Here is a 19823-nt window from a genome sequence, read left to right as displayed (position 1 = left end):
CCTCAGCTTACAGGACTCCTGTGGTGTGTGGGTCCAACCTGTGCCTCTGCTGGGGAGTGTCTAGCAGCATTTTAAACCCAGACCTTTCCTATCTCATCCGCAATATCCAGTCAGACTATTTATTCCACTCACCTCCCAAATGTCTCAGTTCACTCCACCCATCTCTCTTGCCACTTAATTAGTGGCAGGCCCCTCATTTCTCACCTGGACACTGCATTAGCCTGGGACCTTCTGTCCTTGTCTCCAATTTCAGCCCCTTACATTCCACCCTTCCTCACAGAAGCCAAGGTGATCTTTCTAAAATGCAAATCAGAAAATGCGTCCCTTGTTTACATCCTTCCACGAGAGAGACCCTGGAGAGAAACCCGAGCTCCTCAGGTCAGAAGCCTGCCCGGCTGCAGCGATGGGGAGCGGGATAGGAGAAGTTCCACCAGGGCACCACGGTGAGGAAAGGACGTACCGCGCTCCCAAAGCTGGTGTTGCTGGTTGCGGAGGAAGGGGATTTTGACCTGGCCAAGCCTCTGTCTTGAACCAGGACAGCAGAGGCTGGAGGAGCGCGGTGCTGGCGAGACCGAGTCAGGCTCAAGCTGGGCGGGCGCCGAAGTTCTGGGCACCGACTCCCCGCGGCTGGGGCGGGGCCGGGCAGGCTCGCGGCCTCCGGGCGGCAGGGGGCGGCCTCTCCCACAGCGACAGGTTTCGGCCCTGGCTCTGCATCTCTCGGGAGGAACGGCGATCGGGCCGCGGCGGCCCGGCATGGCGGCGTGGAGCCCCGCCGCGGCAGCGCCTCTGCTCCGCGGGAGCCGCGGGGTGAGCGGGCCGGGTCGGGGCTGTTCTCCCCGGGCGGAGTTTCGGGGGGACATGGCCGGCCGCCGTCGGGGCTCTAAGAAGGGCTCCTGGGGGCGCGGGCAGTGCCGGAGGCCGCGCTCTCTTTCTCTCATTTTGTTCGTTCATCCGTTCACTCCATGGCCATGGGCGCGCGGAGGAGTGTGAGGCCCTGCCTGGCGCGATCTGCTGCAGCTTCGGCCCTGGGTGGAGGTCGGGGTTCAGGAGGACAGACACATAAACAGTTGTGTACACCCGGATGAGAAATGTTGATTCGCGAAGCGGAGGGCAGTTGCCTCGTCCGGGGTCCAGGCGTGGGTGCCAGGCGCTGGGAAGAAGGGTGGTCTGGGCCCTGGGAACTTAGGCCGAGCCTTTGACCTTGACCCTCCAAACTCCGCAGCCCCGGGCAGAAAGCCCTGTAGAGGGCACTCCACTCGTGCCCTTCCAATCCTTTCTGCCCCTTCTTGACTATCTACTTCTCTTCCCTTTGGGATTGATCCTGCCTCCCTGGTGCATGCGGAGGTGTTCTCCCAGCCGGCTACTGTCAGCTTGGGTAGTGGTCCACTGGGGACTTCGTCAGTCCTTTTAAGGCACTGCCCACAGGTGTGCTAAGGTGATAGATGGCTTCTTCCCAAGGATTCTACAGCGCTAACCACCCTCTTCCACTTACTGGTTGCCCATTCTGCTTGCCATCTGGTTACCCTCTGCCTTTCCCTCCAACAATGTTTTGTCTCCCAAAGCACCTCCACCCCTGCCCCTGCAATCTCACCCAACCTCAAACATCCACTTTTTGCTTTTCTCTACATAGCACACAGACCTAATTCCAGATTCTTCTCCCGACCTGCATTTCAATGGCCTGCCAGACTTTCTTTGCCTGTGCCCAGTGGGCATGCCCCTAATCTGCTCAAAATTCATCCATCAGGGCTTCTGAGAACCAGCACCGGGCTTCACTGCAGGCTGCTATTTCAGGACAGTTGCTTTCTTGGCCTTTAAGAGCAATTGATGAGAGAGTCCCATTTGCACAGCTGAGATTCTATGACAGGACCCTACTCTGGGCCATCAGGAAAGACGCATGAAGAAGTGGCACCTTCAGCACCAGCACTTGCTAATAATCCTGGGGTTTTGCCTGCCTTCCTCAGCCAATCAGGGACCAGCCCAGTGATTCTCCTTCCTGGTGTCTCCCTAGACTAGCTGTACAAGTCAGTTTTCTGCTGCTTACTTTGGTACCAAGAGCCTAGGTCACACCTGGGGTTATATAGCCTAAGAAGACCAAAATCTCTAGCCTGGCACTCAGCCTGCCATGGTCTGTTTTCAGCCTCTGCTCAGCATGTGTGGGGTCCAGCCCCAATAGCTGCCAACCTGTTTTTCTGCTGCTTCCCTCCTAAGGTTTGAGACATGTTCCTTCTCAAGCACTGGCTTCCTTCCTCTGGTAACCATCTGTGAAGTGGAGGTGGGGGATTGTTTTCAATGGTGAATAACCCAAAATTATTCCTTCTTCAGGACATTTAATATAACATCTGTCTCTTCTCTCTAATGAGAGATAGTACGTGGTATAAAGGGGAGCTGGCAGTAGGTTGTGAAGTTACCTTTCCTTGGGGAGGGTGCAGCCTGTTAATCAGACCTCAAAAGTGAATGGGATTTGGCCCCACTCTGCAGGGCAGTAGATGGGCAATGCCACAGTAACCTGGCAGGGTAGGTCTGAGGCAGGTTCCCTGACCTTTTCCTTGACTCTGAATTTTTTTATTTTTTTGTACCAGGGATTGAACTCAGGGCCACTAAACCACTGGGCCACATCCCAGCCTTTATATATATATATATATATATATATATATATATATATATATATATATATATATATATATATATATATTATTAGAGACAGGGTCTCACTGAGTTACTTAGGACCTCACTAAGTTTCTGAGGCTGGCTTTGAACTCACAGTCCTCCTGCGTCAGCCTCCTGAGCCACTGGGATTACAGCCTGGCTCTGAATCTTACTAACAGAGCCAGCCTTGAGCACATTACTTAGCGTCTCAGTGTCCTTGACTATAAAACTCTTAACAGTACTGTCAAAAGGTAAATGTCTTTTGGATTGGGTCTCAGGCCTTGTCAGAGTAAATTATTTATGATTTATCTTTGCTCCCACCCCAAAAGTTCTGTTCTGTGTCCTCGGAAGCTAAATGGCCACTTGATAGCACATATTCCCTCTGACATAACTCATGGCTGTGCAGTGAGGATCAGGGGCCTGTCTTGTAGGGGAATGGCAATAGCCCTGGGGGCAGTACTGTCTTGCTCTGCCATGAGCCTTTTCTCTTCTATGGCAGTTTCCTTTGCACTGTGTCCACCGGATGTTTGCATCCCAGACTGAAGGGGAGCTCAAAGTGACTCAGATTCTCAAAGAAAAGTTTCCTCGAGCTACAGCTATCAAAGTCACTGACATTTCAGGTAAGGCTTTCTTGTCATTCCCACAGCATGAGATTTGATGAGATTTTAGCCTGTGGAGAGGCAGACAACAAGGGGCTAGGGAGGGAACTTGGTGCCATACCAGTGGCCTCTCAGTATGTGTTGCTTTGGGACAGAAGGAATTGGCTTTTCCTACCTGATGTTTTTACATTTCTTACAGAAATGTAAGAGGGGAAACTGTGAGGGGAGGGCCTTGCTGGGAGGACTCAAAATTGCAAGCCTGGCCTATCATGAATGAGATCCTTCTCAGTCACTCCAGAGCTTGGGTCCAGAGTTTCTCATTTCACTAGAGGTAGGCCCTACTCTGATTCCCCCACATTCTCCTGTCACCCTGGAATGTCAAAGCTCCGACTGCCTTACTTTCCTCAGGATACAGACTCAGAAAGGCCAAAGGATCTTTCCAGGCCCTTGAAGAGAGGAGGCAGTAGAACCAAGGCAAAACCAGGACTCTCTGCTAAGCTCAGTTACTAGCCCAGCCAGGCCCACCCTTTCTCAGGCAGCCTCTGATACTCAGAAGTTCAGGCTGACTGTATGTTAGGAGCATGCTGGGGACACAGCTTCTGCACCCACAAGATGGGGAAGACAGGCCCTTTATCCAGACACACACATGGGCAGCCAGATAGGCTTGTATCTCCACACCCAGACTTAACCACCACGTTGCCACAAGAGCTCACCAACAACATTTACATGGATTCTGAAAAAGTTCTAGGAAGCTAAAGATCTGTCAGAATGATATGTCAGGGGACAGCTCTGCAGGGTCGCCAGGCAGTGCTGAGACCTTGATGTCACCAGGCCTTTACCTGTCCCAGGCCCAGGGCAGAGCTGAAACTTTTCCCTCAGTTTGGCACTGCCCAGCCCTGGATGGAGTTCTAAAAGGATGTTGTGATATTATGGGGTACATGTTTTGGTTTTTGACCACAATTCCTGGCTTATAGCCCCTTTCCCCAAAGCAGGCCAGAGATATTAGAATTTCTCTTTCCCAAGACATTTCATAGAAACCAGTTTTCTCCCACCTTTTTTCCTTGGAGCTGGCCATAAGGACTTCTCTGGTGATTATACCCCTTTTTCAGAAGGAGTCCTGCCCTGTGTTCACAAGGAAGAAATGCTGCACAGAGAGGCCAGGAGGAGTCTGAATAGATAGCTTGCTGCGTTTCCCCACCCAGTATATTAGCAGTTGTGCCTTTGCAATGAAGTCTCCAGAAAAATCCCAAAGGACAGGATTCAGAGCTTCTGGGTAGCCAAACACATGGAGGTTCCTGGAGGTTAGAGCTCTGGACAGGCTATGGGAGCTCTGTGCCCCTTCTCCCATACCTCACCCTTGCATCTCTTCCTCTGTATTCTTTGTATTATCCTTTATAATAAAACCAGTAAACCTAATGTTCCCCTGGGCTCTGTAAGCTGTTTACACAAACTGTACCCTAGAAGAGGGTTGTGGGAACCCTGATTTACAGTGGGTCAGTCTGAAGCACCTGTGAAACAACCTGGGGCTTGTGACTGGCATTTGCATCCAGGTAAGTGGGATCACACTGAGTTGGATTAGAGATATTCAGCTGATGTGTGCTGCTGTAGGATGGCTTGCTTGCCCGTGGAGAGAAATCCCCCCACCTGTGAGGTCACGGCAAGTCTGTTGTGAGTGTGTAATGGGAGAAACCGAGTTTGAGTGGGTTTTTCATTCTCAGTCATTGAGTCCAGGAGCCTGAGTGTAACCAAAATGTGGATTCCTCAAGCACATGACATGAAAAGCAAAACAAAACCTGTTGAGTAGATTGTACTTCTCAGATGGTGGCCTGGTGTTCCCAGTGCAGGGGACGTTCTCCTGTGCTTTGCTTTGTTTTAGTGCACTTGGCCAGAGCTGGCAGGGCCCACCTGTCTTAGGGCTTCACTGTAGCTCCAGGTCCAGGTCCAGCATATTCACTGTGCCCCTGGTTCTCTCCTGCTTCTTTGCTCCTTTCTTTTCTTTTGGATGGGATCACAAGTACAGCCTTTAAACCAAATTTAGTGTATTTTTTGCATTTTTAAAAATACAGATTGCAGATCCTTTGGAATGAGGAATACTGAAATTTAGTCTTTCCCACTCTCTGCCGTGGCATTTGTTGTCCTACTAAAAGAAAATACTCTATATTCCTTAAGTTTAACGTGCTTTGTGCCTTATCTTTCCTGCCCACAAGTGGGTAGCACAGTGGCCTTCCAAAAGAAAGAACACGTTTGGGTTGAGGCAACCTGGAAGAAGCCTGCCAGGAGGTGTATGTGGTCAGATCAGAAGCCGTGATCTTTTTTCTACCTGTCTTAGCAACATTCCTAGATGCCAAATAATAATACTTAGACCTTCTTTGGGTTGTACTGTACTTCTAGGACACATGAGACCCTGGCTGTCACACTTAATAATCAAAACACTTTTGACTTGTGTTTATTTTAGGAGGCTGCGGGGCAATGTATGAAATTAAAATCGAATCAGAAGAATTTAAGGAGAAGAGAACTGTCCAGCAGCACCAGATGGTTAATCAGGTCAGTGGAGGTACCAATGTTCCTTTGCCACTGGCCTTCAGCACCTGGGGGATGTGGGCAGAGCACTGTGGTTTTCACTGGCAGTCCTAGGAAAGAATAATTCAAATTCCACAATTGCACAAACAGGACTGGAGACCTGAGAAAAATGAGATTGTGGGCAAATATGGATTTTTATTCAAAATTGGAAACAAGCCACCCAATTGTTATTTTGTAGATGCTTGTCTAGTGAATAGTGTTTGTAAACAGGCACAGTGCTAAAGGATAAGTGTTTTTGTAGATTTGGGCTATTTTTTTTTTTTTTTTTGGCCTCCCTTTAGGCCTACTTTACATGTGGATGAATTCATGTACAGCATGACTGAAAATGACTCCAGCTGCCCCAACCCAGTGACAGAACATTTGGGCCCTGAAACTTCATGTTCAAACAAACTAGGGTCCATTTATGCTTGGTTTAATTTGAACTTATACCAGCTTTGGCCCTAGGGCCTGTGTCTGTAATTCACCCCCTTCAGCAGGTGGTTTTTGTTTTGTTTTGTTTTGACATCATTCTGGAAGGTCTTGCACATTGTGAACTAGTTTAATTTTTGAAAAGCACAGCTATGGTCCCAAGAGTCTGCAGTGGCCCCTCGTACATTGCATTGCGTTCAGGTGTTCTGCACTGCCATTTGAAGACACCCTGCTTCCCTGCACACACCATCCAGCAGCCTGCTGCTTACTCATCTATTCTTTCTGTATCTGTATATTTGCCCAGATCAGACCTCCTGCCTAGACTGCCCTTCCCCTCTTGCACTTGGCTCAAATGCTCTCCTCGTCCCTCCCTGGCAGGCCATGAAAGCCCCTCCACCCTTCGACTCCCTCTGTCAGCTGCCAATGTTTTCTGCCTTGTGTCCTGGATATTTATGCCCCTGCCGTTTATCCCTTGGAACCTGGGAACCCTTTGTGGGCTGGTTCCATCTTTTAATTTCTCACAGCACATAGCCCTACAGTCCTAAGGAATGCTGGTGGCTGGGCTGTTGCTGACAGCAACATTCTTCCATGGGTCAGAGTCCAGATAGAATACAGGGGAGGGAAGATGGGGTGGCTCAGCTCATCCTGATCTGGTGGAATTTGGGTTTTATTCTCAAAATGATGTGGTTGCCTGATGTAACCTACTCCCCAAGTGCCACAAATGCCACAGCACATGGTCAGGGCCCTGATGAAGGTATCTAACTATACCAGGTGGGCAGTGTCTAGATGATTAAGTTTGAGGATATTAGCTTTGATAGAGTCACATGGGAGGGACAAAATGAAACCTCTTTAAAGAGCAGGTCAGTTGACCTTGTAGGGGTCTGAGCTGGGGCCTGGAGTTGCCCTGCTTCAAGCAGGTATTAACACCCATCTAGGAGGAGATGAACCTGGGAATGACCAGTCTCTTCTGCCCAAGGTCAAGCTTCCTAAGCACATTGTTTTGTCTTCAAAAGTGGAGTGAGAGTGGGGTAGGAGCCTCATCCAGCACACAGGATGTCAGAGTGGAGCCCTGGCAGGCCTGGGTCAGGGTAAAGCTTTCCTTCTGGATCTTTTCTGGCCATCCTCACACCTAGTGATGTTCATCTTGGTGACACAGGATCCAATTCTTGGTCCAGAAGTCCCTTGCTGTGGTAAATAGCTGTTGCCCCCTCCCTCCTGTGGCCTCTTTCCTGTCTGCTGCCTGATGGCCCTCCCCTGAGGGCACCTCTGCTCCTGTTTCCCCTTTTGCTCAGTGTTCTTCCTAACCTGGGATTTCCCACCCTCAGGGGATCTGCCTCAGTCTTTTCCCCGGTCCCTGCTCTTGCCTGTTCTACTCCAGGCTGTCCAGCTCTAGGGCTGCCTCCTACTGGGGCCCCTTCTCACCCACTTGAAAACCAGTGTGCAGGAGCACCCCTCTAAGGACACCTGTAATGGGGCTGCCAGGCTTGAGGCCTTCCAGGGCCATTGCTGCCGGCCTGGAATCTGATTTTGTTGCTTTCTGTTTTGTGAACTTTTATCTTTATTGTTCTTCCACACGTTCTCCTCTGAGTCCCCAGCTCCCAGAAAAATGTGGTAGACATAGCAGAGCTCGGAAATGCTTATCCAAGGGCTGGGGCTGGGGCTCAGTGGTAGAGCGCTTGCCTGGCATGTATGAGGCACTGAGTTCAATCCTCAGCACCACATTAAAAAAAAAAAAATGAAATAAAGATATTGTGTCTACCTTAAGAAAAAAGAATATGTTTCTCCAAGCTATGTCTTCTCACCATGCACTTTGGCCAGGTTACCTCTCCCCCTAGGGCCTCAGCTTCCTTCCTCTCCTGTAAAGTGACCCAGGTGATCTCAAAAGCCCTCTAGCTGTGGCATGTGATATGTGTGATACTGTGGGGGTATTGGGAGCCTTCAAGGAGCCGCACAGAATGCAGGGAGAAGGTGTTAGGAGAGAGAAGTGTGGAGACCTGAGGTGGCAAAGCCCAGAAGTTTCCTCAATCCAGAACCATCAGCTGAGCCGTGATTGGGCCCTCATCCAGCCAGTGAGGCCCAGGAGTGTCTTTAGCTTGCAGAGGGCAAGTGGTCCCATGTGCTGTACACTCTTCACCCAGCTGCCATATGAGGCTGTAAAAATGGGGAATTTGTGGCATTTGTGTGGTTTTAAAGAATAGCTGCTCAAGGTTTGAAACAGCAAACATAGAAACAGCTCTAAAGTTCATTAGGGGACAAGTTGAAAAGTTATAATACTTCTGTATCATGGAACATGATGCCAAGGCAAAGAATGACACTTTATGCTTACTATGGAAAGGTCTTCAAGGTAGATGGTTAGGGAAAAGCAAAGTATAGAACAGTGTGTTTGAAATGTTAGCCATTTGCGGTTTTGAAAGGCAGTGGTGTGGAATATACATTCATGTTTTTATGCATTTTACCCCTGCAAATATAAATATTGTGAAATAAACTGCTATTTACAATAGCAGTTTCCTGTTTGGGATGGGAGATGAAGGACAGGTATGGAAGGAAGGCCTTACCGTACACCTTCTGGTTTTTCCAGCTATGCTATTTTTTGTTTTGTTTTGTTTTGTTTTCAGATTGAGTCTCACTATGTTGCCTAGGCTGATCTGGGATTCCTGAGCACAAATGATCCTCGTGCCTCAATCTCCCAAATGCTGGGACACTAGGCCCATGTCACTATGCTCAACTTAGATATGATTGATTAAAAAAATTATAAAGGAAAAATTTATTAGACAAAATGTGCAAAGTCTATTTCAAATATATAAAGATATTCTTAATTGATGGCAAGTACATAAAATGATGATGCTCTTTTACTTACTCAGGCACTAAAAGAAGAAATCAAAAGCATGCACGGACTGCGGATCTTTACCTCTGTCCCCAAGCACTGACCACACCCTGACCGCACAGATGCTGCTGCCTGAAGCCCTGGGTGAATTTCACGGATGGCATTCTTCCCAAGGCATTTGCCAAAAAGTTTATCTATTTTTGGTCATAGACATTTCTATATTATAATTATAGAAGAGATGTTATCTATTTAGATGTTAATTAAAGACCACAGATACCTGACACTTTGGGAGGGTTGTGACTAATGCTTAAAGTTCATTTATTTCAGGAGGATGTTCCCTTTGTCCAGAGTGGTCATCTTTGGACAGTTCTGTCCTGCCACTAAAGACAGAATGAGCGCCATCTTTTTGTCTTGTGAAGAGGTTTTCTTAGAGCTGGGGGTGTGGGCTCAGTGATAGAGCGTTTCCCTAGCATGCATGAGGCCTTAGGTTCCAACCTCAGCACTGTGAAAAAACAAAAAATTCTGGTTTCTTTCCCTTTATGAAACTGCTCAGTTCCCTTAATCATATCAAAAGGAAGAAAAGGTCCTTTGCTTTAGCTCTTCCTTCATCACTCTTGCCTTTCCCTCCAAACTTCTTCCAAGAATTACCTTGGACCCTTTTTATACTCTGGAGCAGACCTAAGGATTTAGGGTTGCTGAATCTGCATCCTCTCCTGTGTTTAAAGATCCCCCATAGTCTGCCTTTCGAGGGAGGACTAGCCCGCCTCCTCTGATAGGAGCAGGGGGTGGGGCTGGGCCTTATCAGACTCCTTAGCAACTCAGCCATAGGCCATCTTGACTCAACCCTGGGCAGACAGACTTGCCCTGGATTTCTCAGCAAAAGACACTAAGAAGCAGGGATATGGGACATGAATTCCAGCTGCTGTGGCTGCAACATCTGGTGTTCTGGGTAGTGGCTGCATAGTCAGTGTTATAGGCTGCTGTCTCTGAGCCCACAACAGTAGCTTCATTATCTGGGTCTGTAGCATAGTTTGGGCTTCAACTGCACAGACTGCATTATTCCTACCTGTTTTCAAAAGCTGGCTTTCCAGTGTTCTCAGAAATCCTGTGACTTTTCCTGTATCCTTGCACTAGATTCTTCCCTGATCACAGAAGTCAGTCATTGGCTGATGCTGGTAGCCGAGAGCCCTGGTGAAGTCAAAGGCAGTTTTGCCCTAGCAGGATATCAATTCCTCCCAACCCCACGGTGTAGACAAGAGAATATTTTTAAACCACAATATGGGGAGACAGTATGTGAACAGTGTTTGTGCTGTCCAAAAAACCTGGGGACCTAAGGTTGCTCTACCTACATCCCCTTGTTTCTTAGGGAGGCACCTGCAGAACAGACAATGACCACTGACTTCTCTGGTGGTGGGACCTATGAAATACAAAAAGGAGTTTGAGGAAGGAATAGATGTCAACTTTCCACCAGCATGGTGACCAGGGAGCTGAGGACTGAGAGAGGCAGTAGATGTGGTCACCTCTGAGGAAGGTGAACAGTAGAAAGGTAGGGATGGGAGGGCAGGAGCCCACATCGCTCAATTCTATCAGTGCTGAGAAGATGGGGCAAAACTAAGAAAACTGTGTCCGAGGGCCCAAGCCACCTCTGAAAGGGTTAGATAACAGGAAACATCTAAGACCATAGTCCCAGAGGCTAGCCAGATGGTAGTGATCAGCGAGGATGGAGAAGCCACAAAATTAGACCTGTCAGTTACTTGTATGGAACCTAATTGTCCTCCTTTTAAGGGTGGGCTCCACATACTGATCTGCTCCTAAAGAGTAGAATACAGGGTAAGTGACGTGCAATTTTACAGACAAAGTCCTAGAAGGCACTATGACTTTCCTCGTCACCCCTCTAAGCACCCTGTTGTGAGGACACATGAGAAACCTATGAAGAGGACCATGTGGTGAGAAACTGAGGCCTCTCACCAAGAGCCAACCTAACAAACTTACAAACAGCCAGCCAGGAACAGGCCTTTACCAAGACAAGAGCCATCTTGGAAGTGGATCCTTTGGCCACTGTCAGAAGACCGCAGCAGGAGCCAGAATCACCCAACTGAGCCATGCCCCACTTCCTAACCAAACTGTGAGATATAAATGTATGTTTTTAAACACTGTGTTTTGCAGCAATAAAGAATGTATTTGCACATTAATGAAGCATCTCGTTGATGGAAGGGTTGAAGGGCCAAACTGCCTTTTAGATGGGGGCACATCTAAATATCAGAAGCAAAAATGCCACCGACTCTCCTCTTTATCATTTATTTCAAGATCTGCAGTTTTTTTTTTTTTTTTGGTACTGGAGATTGAACCCAGGGGTGCTTAACCACTGAGCCACATCCCCAGCCCTTTTTTATATTTTATTTAGAGTTACTGGGATCACAGGTGTGTGCCACCAAGCCCAGTCTGCAAATCAGCTTTATTGTCTCTCATTCTAGATTGGTGTCCACTATATCACTTAACCACCAGGAACTCTTAATTTTAACATCTTAATGTCCAGGACATGAAAAGGGCATATTCTCCTTTTAAGTTACAGGGAAAGCTTCTCTGATTGGTGCTCCTGAATCCAGAGCCACCTGGACTGATGAGCTGAGGGCCAGGAGTCTTGTAAAACTGCAACCTCTGACGACTCTGGTTTGGGGTGAAGGGAGGAGATCCCAAAAGAAGCTGTGGGTGTCAGGGCAGGGGTGTTCCCCAAAGAAGGGGTTGGGGATGGAAAACCAGGTGTTCTCAGGGTGAGGAAAAGGTCAGTATGGCTTAGCAGGCCTGCCCTCCTAGGAGTGTCCAGATGCCAGAGACAGACGCCTCCCCAGTGTCTCCCCCTGGGACTTGAGGCTAGTGAACTGTGTCCATCCTACCACTTTTCAGGCCTCTGCTCCTGATTCTGTCAATAAAAATGCTTTAAAGTAGCCTCTCTACCCCCGTTGTGCTTCCTCCAAGATTAAGAGGAAAGACCAGAGAGGAATCACAAGTTTTCATTTAATTGATTAAAAAAGAAGAAATTGTTTCATCTCCACAGCTAGAGTAGTACATTGCAGACTGATACAGCAATTCCTAGTTTTTTGATTAGATGCTACTTGTAGAAACTGCTGAAATTATATAATACATTTCTGAGCTGAGTACCCTTTTAATTTTCTTTTTTTTCATAGGCGATTGAACCCAGGGATGCTCTATCACTGAGCTATATCTCCAGTCCTTGGGACTTTTTGTTTTTAGACAGGGTCTTGCTGAGTTGGTGAGTCTGGCTTCAGACTTATGATCCTCCTGCTTCAGCCTCCCTAGTCACTGAGACTACAGGAGTGTGCCACAAAATCAGCCTGAGTGTTCTTTTAAAGGACAGTGGGAAATGCAGTTGTGTGTGTGTGTGTGTGTGTGGTACTGGGGATTGAACCCAGGGTCTTGTGCTTTCCAGGCAAGCACTGGGAAATGCAGTTTTGAGGAGGATGGCTTGCTGATTGAAACTAGGGGAAGCTCCCCAGTCCACAGTCCTCACCCTAATTCCTCTTGTGCCCCCTCAGCCTTGGGTGTCTAACACCCAACTAGCAGTGTATGAGACCAACTGGCCCGCAACCTGGGAGAGGACCTGATGCCAGACACAGACAATGTTGAGGAGCCAATAGTCCCCAACTTCCTTTCTAGGGAACTCAAACTGGGAAGGGAGAGTAAATGACCCAAAGACAGCCAATCCATAGACAAGCTAGTGGCTGATGGGAAGTTCAGGGCAAACAAACCAAGGAATCCAAATTGGGAAATACGGAGAGAAGCTGAAGTTGAAAAAATGGATGGAGAAATAATCATCCATGAAGGGCCATAGCAAGTAGGATGAGGGAGATGATAGTGATTCCAAATCTGGCTACAAATTAGAACCACCTGGGGTATTAAAAAATGCCCACATCTGAGTCCCTGCCAGGTCGGAGGCTGGTTAATGAGGGTTGGAGAGGGTGGCGGCTCAGAGACTAGGTAAGCCATGTGAAAGTTAGAACCCCTGGAGGGAACCACTTCAGACTCTAGAGCCTCATGAAACAGACTCCTGACTCCTCCCTGACTTCTTCCCATTCCCTTTTCCCTCCACAGAGCTCCTGGTCACCATTGATTTACCGGCTCATCTCCATCTCCTACCTGTTTGGGGAAATTAAACTCCTACATTCCTTATGAGGAAGGCAGAGGGCAGGAGAACTCAAGGCAACTAGAGCTGTGGCAGGTCCCAGCCAAGCTTGGCACAGGACAGGCCTGTCCTAGGAAGTGGTTGTAGCCACAAGTGGCCAGTTTATCCTCTGCTTGGAAAGCAGCCCAATGAGCCTGTAACCCCATAGGCCGGTTTCTAATCACAGGGTGCCGAGGCACAGAGAGGAGGTGTGGGTGGAAGCACAAGATCAAACCCCAGCTCCAGTTGTTGTGCACTCCTACTCTGTACTTCCTTGTCGTGACTGTCAGAAACGACATCTTGCTGGGCACAGTGGTGCACACCTGCAATCCCAGTGGCTCAGGCGGCTGAGGATTGTAAGTTCAAAGCCAGCCTCGGCAACTTAGCTAGGCCCTGAGCAACTTAGCAAGACCCTGTCTCATGATAAGAAGACATAAATAAAAGGGCTGGGGATATGGCTCAGTGGTTAAGCACGCAGGGATTCAATCCCTGGTATGGGGGAGGGGGGGATAATAGAAAGAAAAGAAATGCACTAACCCTAACCCTAACCTAATAACCCTAACTCATAGCATAAGTCAGCAAAAAGTGGCTTGCTAGCTAAAGTTGGCCCACCTAAAAATCCTGAATCCACATTACATGCTTCCTTACAGCTCTCCTCTATTGCACCAGATTGGAGCATGTCTCAACTCTTCTGCCCAATGATCTCAACCTTTCTATTTCATCAGGTCTTGTTAAATAACACTCTGTAGGAGGTCATGGATTTGGATTGGCATCTGCACAGGGCCCAGTAGACCAAATATAGTTTAATCACAACAGAAGCTGTGGGCTGGCTGCAGAAGGCCCTAGAGTCTGTTAACTGATTAGGCTGTAAATAACTAGTTAGGCTGTAACCCATTGACAAGGCTGTGGTCAATTAAGTTGTTGTTGACGCCTCACACCTGTTTTCCTTAAGTGCCAGTCTGATTGCCACGTTGACACAAGTTCTGACACAGAAACTGTGTTGGTTCTGGGAACTCCCTTCTTCATGCAAAGGGTTTTGTTTTGTTCATATAGAGTCCTCTAAATTCAATTGGTCTAAAAAAATTCTCTTTTTACAATATTGACATAGCAGGATCCAAAACAGAGCTCCAGAGACCCCCAGGAGCACTTGGGTAAGAAGGGGTTACCAGTTGGGCCCATCCTGAGCACTGAGATCTTGCTGTATCTGGAATGGTAGGTAAGTTTTCTCTCAAATCCAAAAGTTCCCAAGTTTGTGTTTTGAGTTATCTGAATCTGCATGAACAAAATTTTGATCTGGACTAAGTTTGGATATTGTGACAGAAACTGGACTGGGCCCTCTAGGGAAGTCTCAGGTTTCCAACTGGGTCAGACAGAAATTGAACTGGGTTCAGTAGAACAAACCAGACTGTCCTCTAGAGAGGCCTCAGATACATGACCAGATGAGAGGAAAAAACAAAAGAAGCAAAAACTGATGGGGTTGGGGATTAGCTCAGGGGTAAAGCTTGCCTAGCATGTTGCCATTTATTTAATAACAAACATAGTACTAGTCTCAGTTTGATGTTTGAATAAATTTGAGTACTGAGACATCTTGTTTTAAATGTAGTGTAGGGAAGGTCAGTGTGTTTGGTCTGTTTGTAGACAGGAAAAGCATTGACTATGAAGAAACATGTTGGCAAAGATTTAGAAATGGTGCCCATCTACAAAATGGTGCTAATTACAACTAGAATCAACTTCTTATGCAAGGAAGGTAAGATGTATTTGGCAGGTAAAGCAATACTGTATGAAAGATGTGTTTTGCATGAGGGGAAAGTATTAGATCTAAAATAGAATGCTTATCTCAAAACAAGAGAGGGAAAATATATGACAAGTAATTGAAGGAATGTAAGAAGGTTGTGAAAAGCTGGAGAAAGATGAATCTTGTGAAAGGAACTTTGTTTCAAGTTCACTAAAATTAAAAAAGAATTACTGAAACTTGCTAAAAACCAAACTTCCTTTTTTTTTTTTTTTTTTTTTTGTGGTGCTGGGGATTGAAGTTGGGGCCTTGTGCATATAAGGCAAGCACTTTATCAATTGAGTATATCCCCAGCCCCAAAACTAAACATTAACATCAAATATAACTATGTGTGCAGTGGTGCACATCTGTAATCTCAGCCACTTGGGAGGCTGAAATAGGAAGAGCACAAGTTCAAGACCAGCCTTAGCAACTTGGCAACAAAAAACTGGAAAATTAGAATATGGTTCCTTATGTTAATACAAAATTTTGAGAATTGGTCTGTTCTTACTAAGAAATAGGGCTTCATTAGGTCTCTTGATTACTTAGGAAAACCAAGTCCTTTTTATTGAACAGCTTGGATATTTTCCCTATGACTCTGCGACTTTGTGTTTGCTTTTGAAGTTTCTTGACCATCACTGTGGTTAGATGAATGACTTGAAGTGACCCATGATCTTATTTTGATCAAGAGTTTTGAAACTTAAATATCTTTTTTTTTTTTTTTGGTACTATGGATTGAACCAAAAATGGTTGAGTGCTTTTGCACCAAGATGCATCCCAGCCCTTTTTACTTTTTTATTTTGAAACAGGGTTTCACTAAGTAACTAACGGTTTTGTAAGTTGCTGAGGCTGGCCTTGAATTTGCGATTCTCCTTCTTCAGTCCCCCAAATCACTAGGATTACAGGTGTGCACCAATAGTCCTGGTGAACCTTCAATACCTTTGAGAGATCTTCCAAAATCACATTCTAAGTTATTTTATTTGTTTGTTTGTTTTTTACCTGAAACTAACCTTGGGATGTTCCAGAAAGGCCCCTGGACCATCTGAAAGGAGATGTGAAATGAGCATATCCAGTAGGCCTAAGTAAATTGTATGGAAAGCACTGTCAAATAAGTTAGGTTGGATCTTCTTTGAGTTGTATTTATATGAAGATGTTGATAATGTATTTCAAAAATCATACAAAATTCTTCACAAAGTCCTGATGTAAAGCTGTCTGTCATAATTCTGGTTATTAAGAAGTTGTCTGTAACAAAATAACTGAATTTCCTTGTGAGTTGTGGTGGTGTTACTATAATAAACCCTCATTTCACAGAAGGTTAATTTACTCTGGTCCATAGTCTTTCTTCAAAGAGGCTCTGGAAAGGACTCCGTCAAGTGGAGGTTTTTGATCTCTGTGAGATTATATAATTGGACTTGGTAAGGCTTCTGGAATTCTAATGGAGAGATGGATTGGTCATAATCCTGTTAATCCAGCATCAGTCAGAACAGGAATTGACTGAATACCAGGGAAATAAATGCCTTGGGAAATTTTCATGCTAGGTCAGTCAGTACTGGAACTGCTGCGATGCGGTTCTGGGAAAACCTGGTCCCAGTGTATGAGAGCCAGCCACCAGGTGCTGTAAGACCCAAGAAAGAGACAGAAAGATCCAGGATGGTAGAGTCCACTTTAGTGGAGACAGTGATAGAAACGTGGTCCCAGGTGCAGCAAGGCCAGGGATTCCCATGATTTGGGTCAGAAGGAAGGGGCTTATACAACAGTTAGGACAAAATGACTTCATCTGTGCTGAATCATGGTTTGGTTTTGCTCAAGTAGATGCTACTAAACTTAATTGGTCTCAGGAATCTTCCTTTCAACACCCTAATTAAGAGAAGGGTCAGTTCTATCATTAGGCACCTAATTTCAGGGAGCTGATCTCATTTCTCAGCTTGTGGTAAAACACCCCATCACTGAATTCAGACAAATTTTTTTAAAAACATGCTTATTAGGCCAATGGGAAGGTACAACTAAAAGATGCTGGACAGTCTTTTCTTCTACCATAGAACTAGAAAAAAGCAATTTTTTTTTTTTTTTTTTTTTTGTGGTACTGGAGATCCAACCCAGGGCCTCATGCATACTAGTCAAGCACTCTATCACTGAGCTGCATCTTCAGCCCAGAAAGAAACAATCCTATTGACCACATTAAAACAACCTCAGTGAGAACCCAGTTGTCTGTAGAAGTCCAGTGCTGAGCAGCTGGCAGGGAACTTGACTGTGAGTAGAGCTGCCTTACCACCGCCCGCAGTTACAAAAACAAAGTTCATCAGGGAGCAGAAAAAAATAAACACAAAGAGTAAAATGTTAAAATAACTGAGGGTCAAGTAATGCTTTTAGTATTTTCTATCAAAATAGTCTTTATTGTGTTAGAACAGTCTTAGACTTACAGGAGAATTTTGGAAATGGTACAGAGTTCCCATACACCCTATCCAGTTTTCCTGAAATTAACATCTTACATTAACATAGTATATTCATTCCAATTAATGAACCAATACTGATGGACTATGAAAGCACTTCACTTATTCATATTTTTTCAGTTTTCCCCAAATGTTGTTATACAACATTACATTTAGTTGTCATGGCTCCTTAGCTCCTTTTGGCTGTGATGGTTTCTCAGACCTTCCTTATTTTTGGTGACCCTTCAGTGTTTTCATAGCACTGCATTCAAATATATTGTATGGGGGAACTGTGGATCACTTAGAGCAATTTAAAATACAAAACCATAAAAGAAGAAAGTCACAATCGGTTGACCAATTGGAAGTTACTCTGTTCTGAACAATCTAGCAAACATTAAATAATCACATTTTCAGTCACCACACTAAAAAAGTGCACTGATATTTAAATAAATAAAAATAAAACAACTGCCAAGTGGTGGATATTGTGAAGAAGCAGTTGCACTTTAAAGAGGGTGGGTTTAAGAAGGGCAGTGTTTGAGGCCAGGCTTGGCAGGCTAATAAACAGGGTTAGTGAGAAAAGTCTTCTATGTTCATATTATTGATATATAAGTGTATCTTAAAGATGTAGGAAGAAAACCACATATAAAGAAGATTTTTCCCCTTATTTAACAGACCTGTTAGAAGAAGACAAAGAATAGTTTAGGTGGAAATGGAAATTCATGTGTCTCGAGAATATAGGAAGAAAACTACATATAAAGAAGCTGAGGTTTTCCCCCCCTTATTTAACAGACCTGTTGGAAGAAGACAAAGAATAGTTTAGGTGGAAATGGAATTCCTGATGTGCTGGGAATTGTTTCAATGCTTTTCTGAGTACTTCAGGCAGGAACTGAGACTAGAAAATACCCTAACCTGTTTAGCCAGTGTCACACGTCATTTAACTTAAAACACTCATCATACATTTATGTAGTAACCCCCTATCCCCCTTGCTCCATGCAAACTAAGCTATTTTCTGAATCAAATTCGTACGAATTTTAAAAACTTCACAGAATAACACATTTTACAAGGCAGGCATTTTAGAAGCTAATGTTGATTTGCCCTATTTTGGACTTTTCCAGTGTTTAGTCTACCTTCAGTTCATCATCTGATATTAAAAAGTCTGATTTTTTTTTTTTTTTGAGATTCTGGGGATTGAACCTAGGACCTTGCACATGCTAGGCAAGTACTCTACCACTGAGCTACATCCCCAACAAAAATGGTCTGATTTTAATATCTTCAGTATACCATTTTCTTGGTTAAATACCTAAAGCTGGCAATTTACAAATACTAAAGAAAGTAGAAGAAGAATTTATGGCTCATTAGAACAAATCCCTGTTTCTCTCTGTCATAAAACTTCCTTAAAAGAGAACCAGGGGATCGAGATGATTTGTACTCTTTTTATTGAAGGTTCTCTGTGTAGTATCAAAACGCTGGATCTAGGTGGATGTAGTGGTGAATGCCTGTAATCTCAGTGACTCAGGAGGCTAAAACAGGAGAATCACAAGTTCAAGCCCAGCCCTAGAAATTGAGCAAGATGTTGTCTCAAAAATAAATAATAAAATGGAGTGGGATGTAGCTCAATGGTAGAACCCCACTGGATTCAATCCCCAGTACCAAAAACAAATAAAATTGAACCTACTATGTTAATCTGGTGGGGGAAGATAAATTGGTGTCATATGAAAATCAATAGGTTAATCAAACATCTTCAAATTTCAATTGGATCTTTAGGATCAAACGTATATTATAGGACAATCATGACGAAAAAGATGATCTTAACCATGCTTTAGGAATAATACAAGTAGAGCAAGTATTTATTCTTTACTCAAAAGGTGAGATTTTTGTTTGTTTGTGATTTGCTCTAAGTGATTAATGGTAAAATTTAACAAAAGAGCATAACAAAAGAACATAGTTCAATTCATGAAGATATACATAATGACATCCCAGTGTATTTCAATTTATGGCTGACACTCTGTAGGAGAACTGAAGTCTTTGGTTCCCCGGTGATGCTATACCATACCTTTCAATTCACAATTACAAGAAGCTAGACCTGATTTTTATTTATAGATGCTACCAAAAGAAATACTCATCAGCTTTCAAATGGCACTGTCATAAACTGGCAGTTGACAGCGTTTCCATGTAAAATACCATCTCAGCCAGAGAAACTTGATTAGAGTCAAAACTGGCCAAGGAAACCTCAGGTGTGAGGATGCCTAAGAGGCCACTATGTGGCTTTTTGAAGACTTGTGACTCTCAATCCAACCAGCTTTTGAAGAACTATCTATAACAGGCACAACTGGGGGAAGAGACAACTCCAGCAATTTTAAAAGTCTGTGATATTTAACATACATCT

The 19823-nt window shown here is 45.2% G+C and overlaps 1 protein-coding gene across 1 annotated transcript; it reads left to right on the top strand.

Moving 5' to 3' along the window:
• The first annotated feature begins 691 nt into the window (after nt 1–691).
• Nucleotides 692–11249, top strand: Bola3 (bolA family member 3). The gene is made up of 4 exons (XM_076833429.2): nt 692–807; nt 3146–3266; nt 5701–5789; nt 9095–11249. Exons 1-4 carry the CDS (start codon nt 754–756, stop codon nt 9158–9160), a joined length of 330 nt encoding a protein of 109 aa, XP_076689544.1. The 5' UTR covers nt 692–753; the 3' UTR covers nt 9161–11249.
• Nucleotides 11250–19823: the final 8574 nt, after the last annotated feature.

This window comes from Callospermophilus lateralis, chromosome 14, assembly GCF_048772815.1.
Source record: "Callospermophilus lateralis isolate mCalLat2 chromosome 14, mCalLat2.hap1, whole genome shotgun sequence".
NCBI classification, from domain to species: domain Eukaryota; kingdom Metazoa; phylum Chordata; class Mammalia; order Rodentia; family Sciuridae; genus Callospermophilus; species Callospermophilus lateralis.
Note: the sequence above shows the minus strand (reverse complement) of the source record. Positions and strands in the feature narration are given on the sequence as shown.

Excerpts from the sequence above, each read along its gene's own strand:
- Bola3 (XM_076833429.2), top strand. The coding sequence starts at position 754 with ATGGCGGCGTGGAGCCCCGCCGCGGCAGCGCCTCTGCTCCGCGGGAGC. Across the intron at positions 808-3,145 it reads TGCTCCGCGGGAGCCGCGGG|TTTCCTTTGCACTGTGTCCA; the intron begins GTGAGCGGGCCG and ends CTTCTATGGCAG. Across the intron at positions 5,790-9,094 it reads AGCACCAGATGGTTAATCAG|GCACTAAAAGAAGAAATCAA; the intron begins GTCAGTGGAGGT and ends TTACTTACTCAG.